We start from the raw sequence: 14,198 nt of genomic DNA on the forward strand, positions 1-14,198 counted from the left end.
CATGCACGACAGCAGACTACCCTGCATCACCACAGCAGAGTGGAACAATATGGGTCAGTCATTCCAGCCCATATGGCATGTCGCTTGGAATAATATCACAAGATCATCACTATGAGATCCACTAATCAAATGCAATGCTTGTCAGAGCAAACGAATTGACCACGTGACTGCGTCTGCAGTGGGGCAAGATAAGCAAGCCGCTTTGTTTTCGCGGGTCAGAACCACCTACCCACCGTGTGTCTAGTAAACTTTCAAAAATTGCATCCCAGCACATACTAAGTGGCATTTTAACCTTCTTTAATTCGATTTTGATCTAGCGTCCCTAAAGTGCATTAAATCTAAAAATGATATCCTCATACCCATAAGCTGTCTTGATATCTCTAGCCATCCACTCTCTAGAGACAATGGCATTTTAAGCTGCTCCTCACCTTATGAAGTCAGTCTAAGTATGATCTTGCCACTTTTTAGTTTAGCTGCGACAAAATGCTATCCCGACCAAACCGTTGATGTGCGTGAACATCTCATCCCCCTCCAAGGTCGACACGCATGAGGCCAAGTCGTGACTTCGCACGTGTTTTCACTCCCAACACCCCTTCCACCCACGGGTGCTGACATACTGATGGTTGGGAGTGGCGACGTCACAACTGTTACCTCCTTCACTGGTTGGTTCCCTGTGTCAGATGTTTACGCATCTGACTCCCATTCCCATTCATCGTCCGAACAACACTTTTTGCTGTTCTGGTTTATTATGCCGTGGTACACTTGACCTGTGCAAACACCGCCTCAAATCCAGTGTTACTTTCCTGCATCTCCGTGAAACAAAGTCTGGTCTAAAGTTAATACACATCTGCAAAATTTATCATCTCATTTTGGATGCGTTTGTGTTCGCCGACTTGTGTTCCAGTAAAAAATGACAAACAACGAAGTAATTAAAATCTGGCATGGTTAGAAATTGAGACGAGACGTCAAGGAAGTCTTATTATGCACAAATGTTTAGCCAGGTCAGCTTAGAAAGTGGGAAGAAATGTGAGAGATAAGCCACAAAAGGGCAACAGACGTAAATTAAACCTTGCAAAAAAGGCCATGGTAGAATACGAATGCTTATTTCTCATATTAAAACACATAACGCGATGACGGATATGAGTTGAACGAGATGAGAAAGATTAAATGTTGCAGTTACCGTACTGCTGTCTGCGAATCGCTGACGCATAACGGAGCTCATACAGTAGTTCCAAATTTTGTTTGCAGGCACTTCTTGGGCAGAAAATGAAGATTAGTTGCCATCTACGGATTGTTAACTATTGCATTCCACTTAATCACAAAGTCAAAGCTGGCCAACACTAGGTAAACGCCTTGTTGCCAGTACACTTATTGCCCAATATGTACTATAAAGTTTAATGCACACTAGGAAATCTCTGCCCTTTTATTTGACCCCTCTTTCTCTATATTTACAATTTACTCAAGAAGATAAAATATGAGATTTTTTGGCAGTAAGCAGAATAATTTCATCTCACATGCACAGAAATCTTCACCCTCTGTAGCGCTTAGACGCGGTCTTGGCACATCAAATCCAAGTGTTCATAGCATTTGGGCTTAATTCGTTTATCATTTTGACTAAAGTCATCCCAATGGATGTGAAACGATGAACCAGCACGAAAGAATTTCTGCCAAGGGGAGCCGGTGGATAGGTAAGCAAAAGATGTGGGTCAACTGTCGATGACTCCGAAACCATACCTAGATCAGCAGATGCTAAAAGGTCTGCCCATGAAAAATATTCGATTGGCCTATCAAATATTTTTGTAGCAAATGCAAAGAGTAAGTATGCTTCTTTCGATTCAGAGGAATCTCCAAAGCAGGCCCCTCCACGATCTGCATACGTTTCACATTGGTGCCTGAAATACTGGCCAATTATAAATTAACCATATTTTACTTCAAAACACCTTGGCTAATGACGTATGCAGCACGCATGCTTTAGTCTCAACCATGTGTAAGAAATGGCTTTATTTATGCTGATATATGGAGCTAAATTTCAGCTGTGATGGCTATTCCACATATCATTGTGCTCAAAGTTTGCCTGAGGCCAATCAACTCAAGTGCTTCTAAATCATGCATGTCCCCCTAACAAGAACTCCACTTTACACGATGACAACTTCTCTCAGCTCAAACAACATCAGCAGAGTTCGATGGTTGCAATAAACCCACACTTTGCAATTGGCATGGCCTTTGTGCCACACCACCAGCCTCAGCTCTTCTGTCCGTTAGTCACATATTTTCTGTCATACTACTCTGACCTCTTAAGGATTCCGTGTACATGCGTAGCACCACAAGTAAAGAAATGGTTTACTTCCAAATTATTAATGGCATCTTCTGGCGATTGCGACAGATAACAAGTGCAAGGTGAATTGACTGATGCATCAGAAAAGCTAAGTGGAAAAGAAGAATACCATTCTTTGCTATATTTACTTAATTTTCAGTGAATTAACTGCACGGTTTTTGGTGGGTCTTGATAAATAATAAATACGCCTTATTATTAATGTTGGTAATCACAATTTTGCATTTCAGCACAATCGAATCAAATGGACGTGCAAATATTTAACAATCTGTGCTCTGAGATTACCCACTAGTGACTTGATTTGATAAGGCTTCATTCAAACGTGCACCGTCTCGGAAAGCTACTGTAGGCTTTGAAATATTTCGACAGCTGCCACCAGATTAGTTAATAAAATTAAAATAGTTAAGGAAATAGAGAAAAAGAGATGAAGACCTTTTCATTGTTCACTTAATTCTGTAGGTAATCATGCTATTGCAGCTCTTTGGCAAATCAAATTCCACTTTAAGGCATCATTTAACATTTAATAATAGCATTTCTCCTAATAAAAATAAGGGAGAATATACTTTACAAACGAGGAGAAGCTATAATGGCGAGCCGTAAAATGCCTAGCCTATACGATTAGCAGTTGACTCACGCAAGAACAATAAAATGAGAGGAAAAATTGGTAGGAACTACAGCAGATTGCCTTCGCAGAACAATAGCCCTGACACATTTGAGTAAGAAAGATAAATAAGCAGTTCCTTTGGTGAAAACACTTGCCTATGAGATCCATTAACTACGCGAACGGCAAATGTGTCAACTGCCCTCTACGTAATAATACTCGATATGCCAATTTCAATGATTATTTGGAGTCATTCTGTTTCATCGAGGATACGATGGTAATGGATTTGCGAAATTGTGAAGGGTGGGGCAAATAAAGCTGGGAGCAGATAGAGTTGGTGGAAATTAGAAAAAAGTAGCAGTGACGGCAAGACTGTGTGAGCAACGAAGAGGAGACTTTGGAATGAAAGCTACAGAAGAATTAACAAAAGGGCTGACGAAAGTAATTGCTGAGTAAATCGTGTAGCATTTGGAGGTTGGTGAAGGAGAGAAGGGAGAATAGGAAGAGCAGAAGTAACACCTATGGGCAAATGAGGGTGAGGAGACAAGATGTTGAAGAGACTGAGTACAGAAGAAAGTTCAAAGAAGAGGGATAAAAAGTGGTTGGTGTGGAGGAACATTTCTTAATTTAATTTATTTTTTACTAATAAGTTGATGGAAGTTAAAATAACTGAAGTATTAGCATAATTACTAAGAACATGAATGAAAGCAATGACTGACGTCACCAGATCACAGGAAAATATTTCACCATTACAAATTCGTCATTAAATATGTTCCTGTTATGCTTAAATCAGGAGTAAATTTATAACTTGTTAATTACGGCCCTGACAGAATGATGTACTTAGAGTTGGGCAGTGTTTATTAGTATCATGTGGTGAGCTTCTCACTCCAAACATCTAGGTTGAGGCCCAACATTCGAAATACTTCTTCTTCTCCAAGGTTGGAACTCTACACGAAATGTCGTCAAATATGAGCAGACTAAAATAAATCGTAGATCTTAATTACACAAATCATTGAGCAATTGTTAAATTACCTATCTCATTCAAGCCTACTAAGACTGTTTAACATCAAAGTAGACTAAATAACATACAATCATGCTTGTGTTTGCATTTGAGCGCACGAAGTTAATAACGATGACGATTCCACTCGTTAACACCTTCCTTAAGCCCAACATGATCCTCAGTTTTCAATTTGTGAAGTCAAGGGAACGGTCAAAAGATGTGCTTCAGCTTTCCATCTATTGACGTTTAAAACCATTTTACAAATTTAGATTTCGAACACGGGCAAACATTGGGAATTTTGGACAAAGATCTGGTTGGGTACAGTAGAAGAACCGAAATTATTTACAGATTATACTTATGAGAAATAATTTTTAAAGTTTCTTTTGCATGACTATTGGGATCATGAGAGGAAATTAAGAGCATATGATTGTGTAAGGAATCACGGAATGCGGATGTCTATTTAAAGCAAACTTTAATATTTTCCCATGAAAAGTAAAAATGAATGAATGGATTTAAGCTGTATTCTAGATATCTGACCGCAAATTAGTGAGCAACAAAAATCAAAGTATAGCAGCTGGTGGTACTGCTAGCATAACCCCATCTAGTTGAATTTGGAATTGTCGGGAAACTGTTGGTGCAGCGTGAGACTATGTGAGATTTGCGCAGACACAACAATGGTTCTGGCTTTTGCAGTGGGATCAAACTGTAAAGCTTAAAGTGATGCTGTTTGCTTTGCAAAGGCAATAGACTGGTACCAACATGGGTCAAATTCTCATTACCTCGTAAAAGGCATCTATGGCCACGGTCGCGTTGTTGGTGGATGATGCAGCATTGCCGTTTATATTGCGGGCTTGTTTAGGCCCTATTTTTTGAATAAGTTTGTATTGACCAACGAAAACGGGAACTGCTAGGTGTTTTTACGAATGAAAAACTATTTAGTAGGTAACCATTTTAACGGATTCGGCAAGTTGATAGTTAATACACTGAGGCCATTTCTCTAATTTTGTACTGTTTTCTTTAGAACAAAGGTGTTGCAGCGAAAATCGCTCTGAAAGCAACAGAAACTGATCAATCAACTCCTTCAGTTGAAAATTTCCCAGAAAATAAATCGGTCGTGACAGTAACTGTGAATTATGGTAGTTGTCAATAACAATTGTTTTGAATAGAGATCTGACGCTATGGTGTAGTATGCGGCAGCAGTTGCGCTTTCTGAAAGGAAGTTGGGGTCAACCGGATTCTTGCCTTAAGTTAACACTCATGTGTCACCACCACTTCCGAGTTCAAGACCAGGCGTAATCTTCCCTGGATGTGGCGCAAATTGCCACACCTAGTCATCTAATTAAGGACCCTGTGACACCGACAAATGGCTTAATGAATCCCATTGTAGGGGCTACTACCATTATGAATAATGGCAAGGGTCACTACATACTCCCGATTCCCTCCTTAAGTACATATCAACAGCATATTCATATTCGTTCCAGAAGTAGATACTGAGAACTTCTTACAATAGTATAACGCCATAATAAGTCGCTGTCGGGTTAAGTGCTATTGTAGATTTTATATATGCACAAGAGTGAGGACGGCAATGCACTCGTCCGATCTGGCATTTCTGAGTCCAACAACGACTGCACAAATGCAGCTCGTGCAACAAGTTAAAGATATTTGTTCACCACTTTTGGCTGATGCATTCGAAAGTTTGTTCGATTAATACATTCTCGCCACCTCAAGTAACTCTTGACTCCTTGTAACCAAATGACTATGAAGATACAAACGCTAATGCTAGATCGTCCATTAACATCGCGGCCAATGCGATGGGGCCTTTCACGAGGTCCGCGTTTGTGCAGTCCATAGCTTTCCCACGGCCAACAGCATCTTTTGGAACCTTGCAATTCCCTTTCACTGCACAAGCCGAGGCCATTGATTTAGTTCAACACAATTAATTGCAATTTATGCTGCAGAATTAACAACAGCAACAGTTCTGCTCCAGGTTGATCCCAATTGGGATTATGCAAGGTGCATTGCCAACCACTGCTTATATCGGCGCAGGTAGGTAGCAGTTCGATATCCGTAAAATGCATTCTTTTGTTTCTGGTCAATCTCCAATGTGGTTTACTTTTAGCTGCTCACGCATATGTGCGTAACTCTCCGCACTATTGTTTGAATGAGTATACATCTTCTGCCTTCTTTTGGTTTGCCCCTCTCAAAGTATGTTCCTACTAAAGTGCGTTTTGTTTATCTTCAGCCGTAGCAGCTATTCGAAATCCTGCTGAGGTGTTGGCTTCACCCATCCCTCAAAGACATGATGCATCAGAGCGAGTAATAACTGGTCCTGAAGGCTGCAACCTAATCATTTTTATCTATCTCAAGATTGTGATGCTATAGATTTTGTCAAACTATTATCGCCCCTTGGAAGGGTTACCAGTGCAAAGGTCTGAGATGATCCAAATATAAAGAAAAGCGAATGCTTTGGCATGTCCCTGTATTATATTTAGCCTATGTTGACTTCAAATCCTACGGTTTATGCTTGATTCAGGTGAGTTTTCCTTATCCAAAGGACTGTCAGCCACGACGATCCAATTAGTGCTCAACGAGCAATCAGTGTAATGAATGGGTGTACAATGGGAAAAAAGCTACCAAATGTAGGGTTGGAACATTATAAGGGTGAAATGGATATCCAGCAGATCCTAGGAGTCCTATAAGTTAAGATTTATGTTTGTGCTTGTTGCGGGTGTCAACTTTTGCAAAAAACTTTCCTTTTCTTTTCCTGCTACGAATCATCAATAGTGCCGATTCCACCTACTTTTTCCGATTAATGTCCGCAAGATTTTCACTGAAAGGACAGTCGCTAGTGAAAGCAGATATAATCGCCGCGTATTGGAAATGATTTCTAATTCCACAAGTAAAGGAACTGTTACATTTGCGCTCTCCTCAGTGTCATGTCTTGGTGTAGAGGTGTGTGTGTGTGGTTTCAGCCTATGTCAGGGTTGTTATTCTATTTTCCTCCGATCTTCCATTGCAGTGCGTGATTATTGTACCTTTTTCGTGATTCACAGAGACTGCTAGGATTTTATCTTAAAAAGATTAGCCTCATTGGATTTCAATGCATGTGTGCATAGGTGTTTTATGTATTTCTTCTTTCCTTTTTTTCCTATTCTTAATAGCATTATTGTGTGTGCCCGATTCCTCACCGATACGTGTTGCACATCACTACCGCCAGTCCCTCATAGTTCGGGTATTTTCCTTGCTTTAATCTATTCCCGCCCCTATCGAACAAAGTTTAGTTTTATATGTCAAGTGTACTTTGTCTACCTAATACAATTTAGTCTACTTTTAATTAACCTAACCTTATCACAAAGATCCTTGCCAGAAGTGTCACCTTTATCTGAGAAAGATGAGCTTTTTTGACACTACTGTTGATGATGCCTCGCTCGAGAACTTATAAGTGCTTAGTTGGGAGAGAAGGAAAAGTAACAATATGTACAGCACTGATCAGCAGTCGTAGGTATCGCAATTGTTCCAAGAGAAGTTCTCATCGGAGGGATATGCGCTAATGTTGATAACATAGGTCTAGATTGCAGCAAGGAAGAATAGTTGAAATAATTATTGTACCACTTTATAGTTCTTAAAGGGTAATCAAAAGAATTGTTAAAATCAGAGAATGGGATCAATATACCAACACTCCATAGAAAAGCTTTTCTAACCCACATTTTATGGACAATACCAAAAAGGTCATGCCAAGAAGCAGCAGTCGTACTTACTAAAGTGAAGGGCAAACGTTAAAAAGAGATCCTTATGTAGGGAAATAACCCGCCTGATTAACACACAAGGGACGGAAGACTATTCCAAGAGTTGTAGAGTCGAAGTGGTTTGTCCAACTAGATGCGCTGTTTTCCACTGATCACTTGCGACTGCTTTTCGGGTCGAGGAGTGTAAAGTGATTCATTCATTAGCCAGTAAGCACTCAGAGTACGTACTGCAGGCACACTAAGAGAAGGCATAAATACCTGCTTAATCTAGGCTGATTTTCGATCCAGTGACTGTGTTTTTCGTTGTACGTCCAATCACATCCTAATAAGTAATGTGCAATGCAAGGTGGACGATCAAGCGCTTTTGGTCAGGACCTGGAAAACAGCACAATTTGGATACCGCGGTTAACACAATCGTTTCAATGCCTGAGGAGGAAGAAAATGAGTTAAATAAGTGATTCTCCTTTTTCATCTAATACGTTTGTGTTAAATCAGTCCTTCAACGTACAGACTGCATCACACTTTCCGGATGTTAGATACTATCTTATTACTTCAGGCATTTTATGTCACTTGGGGTGAATTTCGGACCATCATGTCTTCAGTCCTATTATGAATTAAAAGCTATTTTGTACCTCAAAATAAGAGTACATTTGTGCCTCTGTAAACAGTACCTCACGAAATTCAGGCTGTTTATCAACAATACGCGACTAGTCCATCTGGATACCTTACAAGCAAACCTTAATCCATTACCATCAGCTGCGATGCCCTCATCAGTTTGGCCGATCCAAATTATCAATGCAAACAATGACAACAATGTGACCACAAAAAAGTTTCTTTTACAATATTAGGAAAAAAAGCTCTTGCAATCCAGTGCAAGCCTTACAACAGCCACCGTTATCCCCTGCCTCTCAGACCTATTTTGCTGCACTAAACTCAGTCTCGTGGCTCAGCTGGCAAGGCACTAAGGCAGGAATTGAGGAAGGCTAGACCAACAGAAATTCACATTTTACTCAAATTCAAAACTTTAAAAGACTCGAGGTTTATTTCTCTGCCACAGCACTGCTCATTCGTTTCAGTGGTTCAGGCACAAAATCGTGCACTGTGACTTCCAACCTTGCATTACTGCCTTTTGGCTACTGTTTTGCCCTAATTTACCATTTTTACAATATGGAATGAGTGAATTCGCTTCCATTTCACCCATTTTTAAGTGATGTTGTAGACTCCACTTCTGCGGCACAACCCACTAATCTACGACAGGCAAAAGGAATTAGTCTTGAGGATCGCAGCCTGTTTATATATCAGCATCAGCAAGAGTACCACGATCGGCATCTTTTAACTTGCGTTTTAAGTTCATGGCCATGCTTAGTGTACAAATAGACACCGCGTTACAAAAAGGAGTAAATGTATTAGCACGAGCATGAGTTCGAGATGAAGGGGAGCATTTGAAGTGCGCGGAATGTGATGGGGTGAAAGGAAGGTGTAAAACCTACTTCTCATCACAGGTCAGTCAAAGAATACTCAAAGGCCCATCCTCAACCTACGACACAAAAGCTAAGCATCGTGTTGCAGACTTTGCAATCTAACTTGATCTCTTAATCAATGTAGGACACATTTGGGTGGTATCTTCCATGTATGTGTAATTTGGTCCTAAATCACATTTTGAGGAATAGTCCTAAATTATTTTAAAGGGTCACGTATATCCTTGTTTTAAAGAGTAGATGGTCATTATGACTGATTGCTATGTTACTGAATTGGCAAGCATACTGAATCAAAGTGAGCATGTGGACGAAAATGACTGCGGCTTTAACGAATCGTTGCTCTCGCCTTCCACGATTGCTCCTTTTCGCAACAGTAATTAACCATTCTCGCATCTCAGTGCTCATGCGCCTAGTCCGCACGATAGCACTGAATGCGAACATACAATTTGAATTAAACGTGAGGATGTTACAACCAATGCACTGCTCAGCAACCACGACTGTCACCGCAAGAATCACTATGAAAAATGGATGTGTGCGTTTTGATGACGATATAGGTGATGATACGACTGGATTAAATAATGAGTTCGTTGCAGCTGACGAATGACGCCAGCTCGGTCGTCAGTGTGTGCCAACACACGCAATCAGAGAACTATCGTCTGTCATTTCACCTTACTTCAAGGTGAAGGAGGAAGCCATCGCTGTGAGAGTAGTGGTGATAGCTTAGGTACCTCTGGAACTAGAAGCCTTAGGGTCAGCTTCGCTGGAGTGGAAGAATTGTGCAGATCTGCAGGAGATTAACCAAAGTAAATGCATTAATTGGTAGAGGATGTAAACCTTCAACTATATAGTAATTTGATAGTGCTTGAGAAAAATCCGCAACACCATGCCTCAATAATTGCTCACTTTTGGTAACTGATTACAAAAATAGTGGTAGGTGAATATTCACCATTCCATTACCGAAACACAAAAGGAGTCAAGAATATTGCCTGGTCTGTTAGCTCACACACTATATTATAAATAAGGCTAAAAGCGATGATGTAACAACTCACAAATGTGAGTAACTTGAAGACCTCAACGAGAAAGCACTAGAGATAATGAATGGCTTGTGTCTGGTCTCTTAATTAACGCTAATCCTTCGGTGATGGGAGAAGTATACCTAATTTTCCATTTTCTCTGAGTGCTACTCCAATCTAGTTGGAATGTTTGCTTATTTGTCACATCAGAGCAGTAGAGCATTTCTATTGGAATAGCGGTTGTTTGCTGCACCGTGGATCAGACCAACTATTTTTTCAGTTTCTCTATAATAGCCTTATTGACTGAATCAATGCAAAGCCGAACTTACACACTAGAAGATTAAGATAACTTTATCTATAAGTGCTAAGGATAATTTCCTCTCCTGGATCGAAATGGCCATATCTTGGCCTCATTGATAGGCAGGGAGACATTCTCTCGTCTTCCTGCTGCATATCTTACTGACTCTTTCTCCGTCCCTGTAGAGGTGTCTCTTGTGCTAATGGTGGTCATGTCTATTTCCCATTTCATTTTCCTCGGTTCTTGGTCCCTCAATTTATATATTGCTATCCTTTTGATTCCATGCCTTTGCTTTTGGACTTTTCTTCTCGCTCAGCTGCCTGCCTACATGCACACACGGGACGAAAATAAAAAATGCAGGTCACTCACGGGGTAGTCTGTTCGATGCGAAAAATAGCATAAACTGCTAAAAAATCACACTTTTATCTGGCAGATGCCTAGAGCATGTGGCTCAGAAGTCTTAGAATAGCTAAACACCTGGAGGAAGCCTTCCTAGTTGTTTCCTGTCAATTCTCTTCATTTATGATGGTGCTGGTATTCTTTACCATTGCTTAATTAATTAGGGGTAAAAGATATAATTGCATTTATTGAATTTCAGCTGAAGTGTGATGTCTAACTTTCCGACATTGCATTACTTTGTCTGACAGTCTGTGTAGCCAAGAAACCGTCACCATATTTCTTAAGGTACTTAAGGGACTTCCTTTGCTACTACAATAAAGGAAGGTCAAGATATTCTGATATAATACAGAGGGTAGATGAAAAGGCAGGGAGTACGAATGCAATACCTTCCCAATGTTGAGGTTAGAGTAATGGGTTTTGCTACGGTTTGCCATTGATGCTCTTCTTCCACATCAGCTTGAGCTGTAAGCTGTAGGCTAATTCTGTTACCTTCACATTCTGCTACTGACCTGCCATGACGTACGATAGACTAAATAAGTCCAAATAGCAATTAGGATGGTAGACGATGAACTATGGAGATATCAGAAGATAGAAATTAGTGATATTCCTCAACTGTTGAGATGATTGTGACTAATCTCTCGGAGATGAGTATGCAACTTCACCTCAAATACAACCACCACTGAGGCTGTTGGTACCGGAGCCATCGCTCTCACAGCGACGAGGCAATATTGAAAGACCTTTCTTTGGTTCCATACGACGTCGCACACCCACTGGTCTGATAGCTATCTGCACTCTCTGTCACCTTGTCATTCATCGACATCCCAACATCAACTGTGTAGGACATAGTACTTAACAAAATGTCATCATCAAATGTCAACATCTTTGCTAGCTGTAGTTCTAGTGTCCCTATTACAATGGATGCCACATTAGTAATAGTAGATGCACTACCACCATTATCCGAATTCTCATGATTACCACAGGTACAATTATCCAAGCCAGCGCCAAGTGCACCATCTGTAACAAGATACACGACTTCAAATGTAATGGGATGAGACGCCCTAGAACCACATATAAAGACAACTTCTCTCGCATCCACTAACCCGTATGCCACTTCTTTTCTCAGTGCTCAATGATGCTTGCTCTTTTCCCCTTCCACTTCGTTCCTTGCTCTCAATTGCCGAATTTCGCCTAAGAAATGTGATATGGGTCAAATGTTACTTCCAACCTCCCTGCTCTTCATCCACTACATACATTTCTGCCAAATGATTTGTGTCAGTTTGCACGATGTCAGCGAATCTCTTCTGAAAACAGAAGGATAGACTCCCTATTGTGCAGAAGTAGTGGTGAATCTACACATGAAATATCTCATTCAGATCTTTAAGATAAGGTACAAAAATGAAATATTTGGATAAGCGAGCTGTTTTTAATGTTGAAACATCTTGTTGAGATGTAGGTAGGGCAGTATTACAACTCATAGTTTGATAATGGTCACACCAGTGAGCTACGTGTTGCTTGTCATAATAAACTTAGCGGATATTTTGATACCGATTTCCACCCATAAGGTGAAGCAACACGGTAAGAAATTATGCTAGATGCAGTGAAACGCGTTTCTGTGCCTTCGATATTATTACTATTATACTGCCAACTTCCACTTATTTATGATTATATAGACCAAATTCAAGTAAATCAACATACAATGACACACTGTGCTCAAAAGGAGCAAAACTACACCACATGGTATAGATAACACAACATTGGCTGTCATTCTGCTCATACAAGCACAAGATGACACCACCACATCATTCACAGGACGAACTTAAAATCAGGAAATTCACATGCCAATCATAATATAGTAGTTTGCCCATGCTAATCATCTCGCTAACTAAAAAATTTGACAACGCATTCTGCGAATAAAACTGCCGAGTTCCCATTCATTGATCATCATATAGGTCATTAAGTGGACTTGCAATGATAAAGCATTTACTGATCACTCCATAACAAACCAGAAATCTCGAGTTACGAGTTTTGAGATCGGACTAAACAGATACAGTACCGCGCGAGCATACGTGACATCTTCCGGAAGCACCCGAAGCACCAAATTTATTCCACTGTATGTGCTCTAATCAACTTCTTTCTTAGCTTGCCAGTATTGCAAAAGACAATGGTCACATCTTTTGCAGTCAAAACATTCTGTTGCATCGAGTGCATTTTCTAGGGGAATAGGCCTAAAAATACTCAAAAATGTCTAACTTTAATTGGTTATTATTATCACTTCGCATATTTGGAACGAAATCACCGCGTAACAGCGACTAGTGTAAGGCAAATACACCACGGAATGTGACGTCCTTTGACATTTGATTGTACCCCCACAGAAACGGACTTTACGGAACAAACACTGAATTAATCAAGGGATGTCATCGAAATTCTGCATATCAGATGAAGTTCAAGTCCATAAACTACTTCAAAGCAGAAGTCAAGATGTCTACCTAACACGATCAGAGTGGCAAGTGGCGAATACAAAAACTGAGCACTTTGCGAAGTACATGAAAAGTGCCCATAAAAAGCTTATTTACAAGCTTCCTTTCCATTTTTACCGATAGAGCTTAAGTTAGCCTGTACCATATTTACTCAAATAAACTGATACAATCCATAAACATATCTGTCTGTAGCCTGCCTTAATAAACAAATTTTGGTAATAAAGTAGGAAATTGAAGCACCAATTCTACTTCTAATTATTTGGTCATAAAATATTAACATCTGAAGTTCACCAGAACAAACTGTCAGGAGTCAGATATCAGTTACTTTATTTCCATTAGGTGGGAATGAGTCCTACGGACCAGTCATTAGGTCACCCATAGAAGGGTGTCACTTTTTCCATATTCGAAAATCTCACCTTGCAATCTTTTACCGTAAGAAAATAAAGGCTATAATAGTTGGTTAGGAGCATAATAAAAGGTGGGTTATTAGGAAATTCGTCTCGCTACATCTCCAAATATATTTATTAATTGTTAAAGTCTTTTTTGATGGATATATTTGCCTCTTGAAAATGGCAAGAAAGTGTACTTTATCGGTCTTGAGGACACAAATTTAGTTAAGGACCCTCATCTTATTAGTAATGAGAAATGATTGTTCCAAGGGCAAGAAACTGAGCAAATGGCCAAAATGGGAAGCAGAGTGACTTTTGCTTACAAAAATATAGCCTTTTAGTGAAAGGTGTCTTGTGTTGAAACAGGAGGATCACTACCGGCAGCTCCTCATTCCCATTAATGAGGGTCTTTAACCAATCTTTAGTGATAGGATATCACAGGTACAAATGGTATCACAGACAAAT

At 40.0% G+C, this 14,198-nt stretch overlaps 1 protein-coding gene across 1 annotated transcript; it reads left to right on the plus strand. All coding sequences in view use genetic code 11, as the record gives it.

The window, feature by feature from the left end:
- Nucleotides 1-5,939: 5,939 nt before the first annotated feature.
- Nucleotides 5,940-9,881, plus strand: EGR_09481 (hypothetical protein; the record flags this gene model as incomplete). The annotated part of the gene is made up of 3 exons (XM_024498730.1): nt 5,940-5,979; nt 6,176-6,249; nt 9,837-9,881. The coding sequence occupies 3 exons, from the start codon at nt 5,940-5,942 to the stop codon at nt 9,879-9,881; spliced, it is 159 nt and encodes a 52-aa protein (XP_024346869.1).
- Nucleotides 9,882-14,198: the final 4,317 nt, after the last annotated feature.

This window comes from Echinococcus granulosus (genome assembly GCF_000524195.1).
Source record: "Echinococcus granulosus chromosome Unknown EG_S00149, whole genome shotgun sequence".
Lineage (NCBI taxonomy): Eukaryota > Metazoa > Platyhelminthes > Cestoda > Cyclophyllidea > Taeniidae > Echinococcus > Echinococcus granulosus.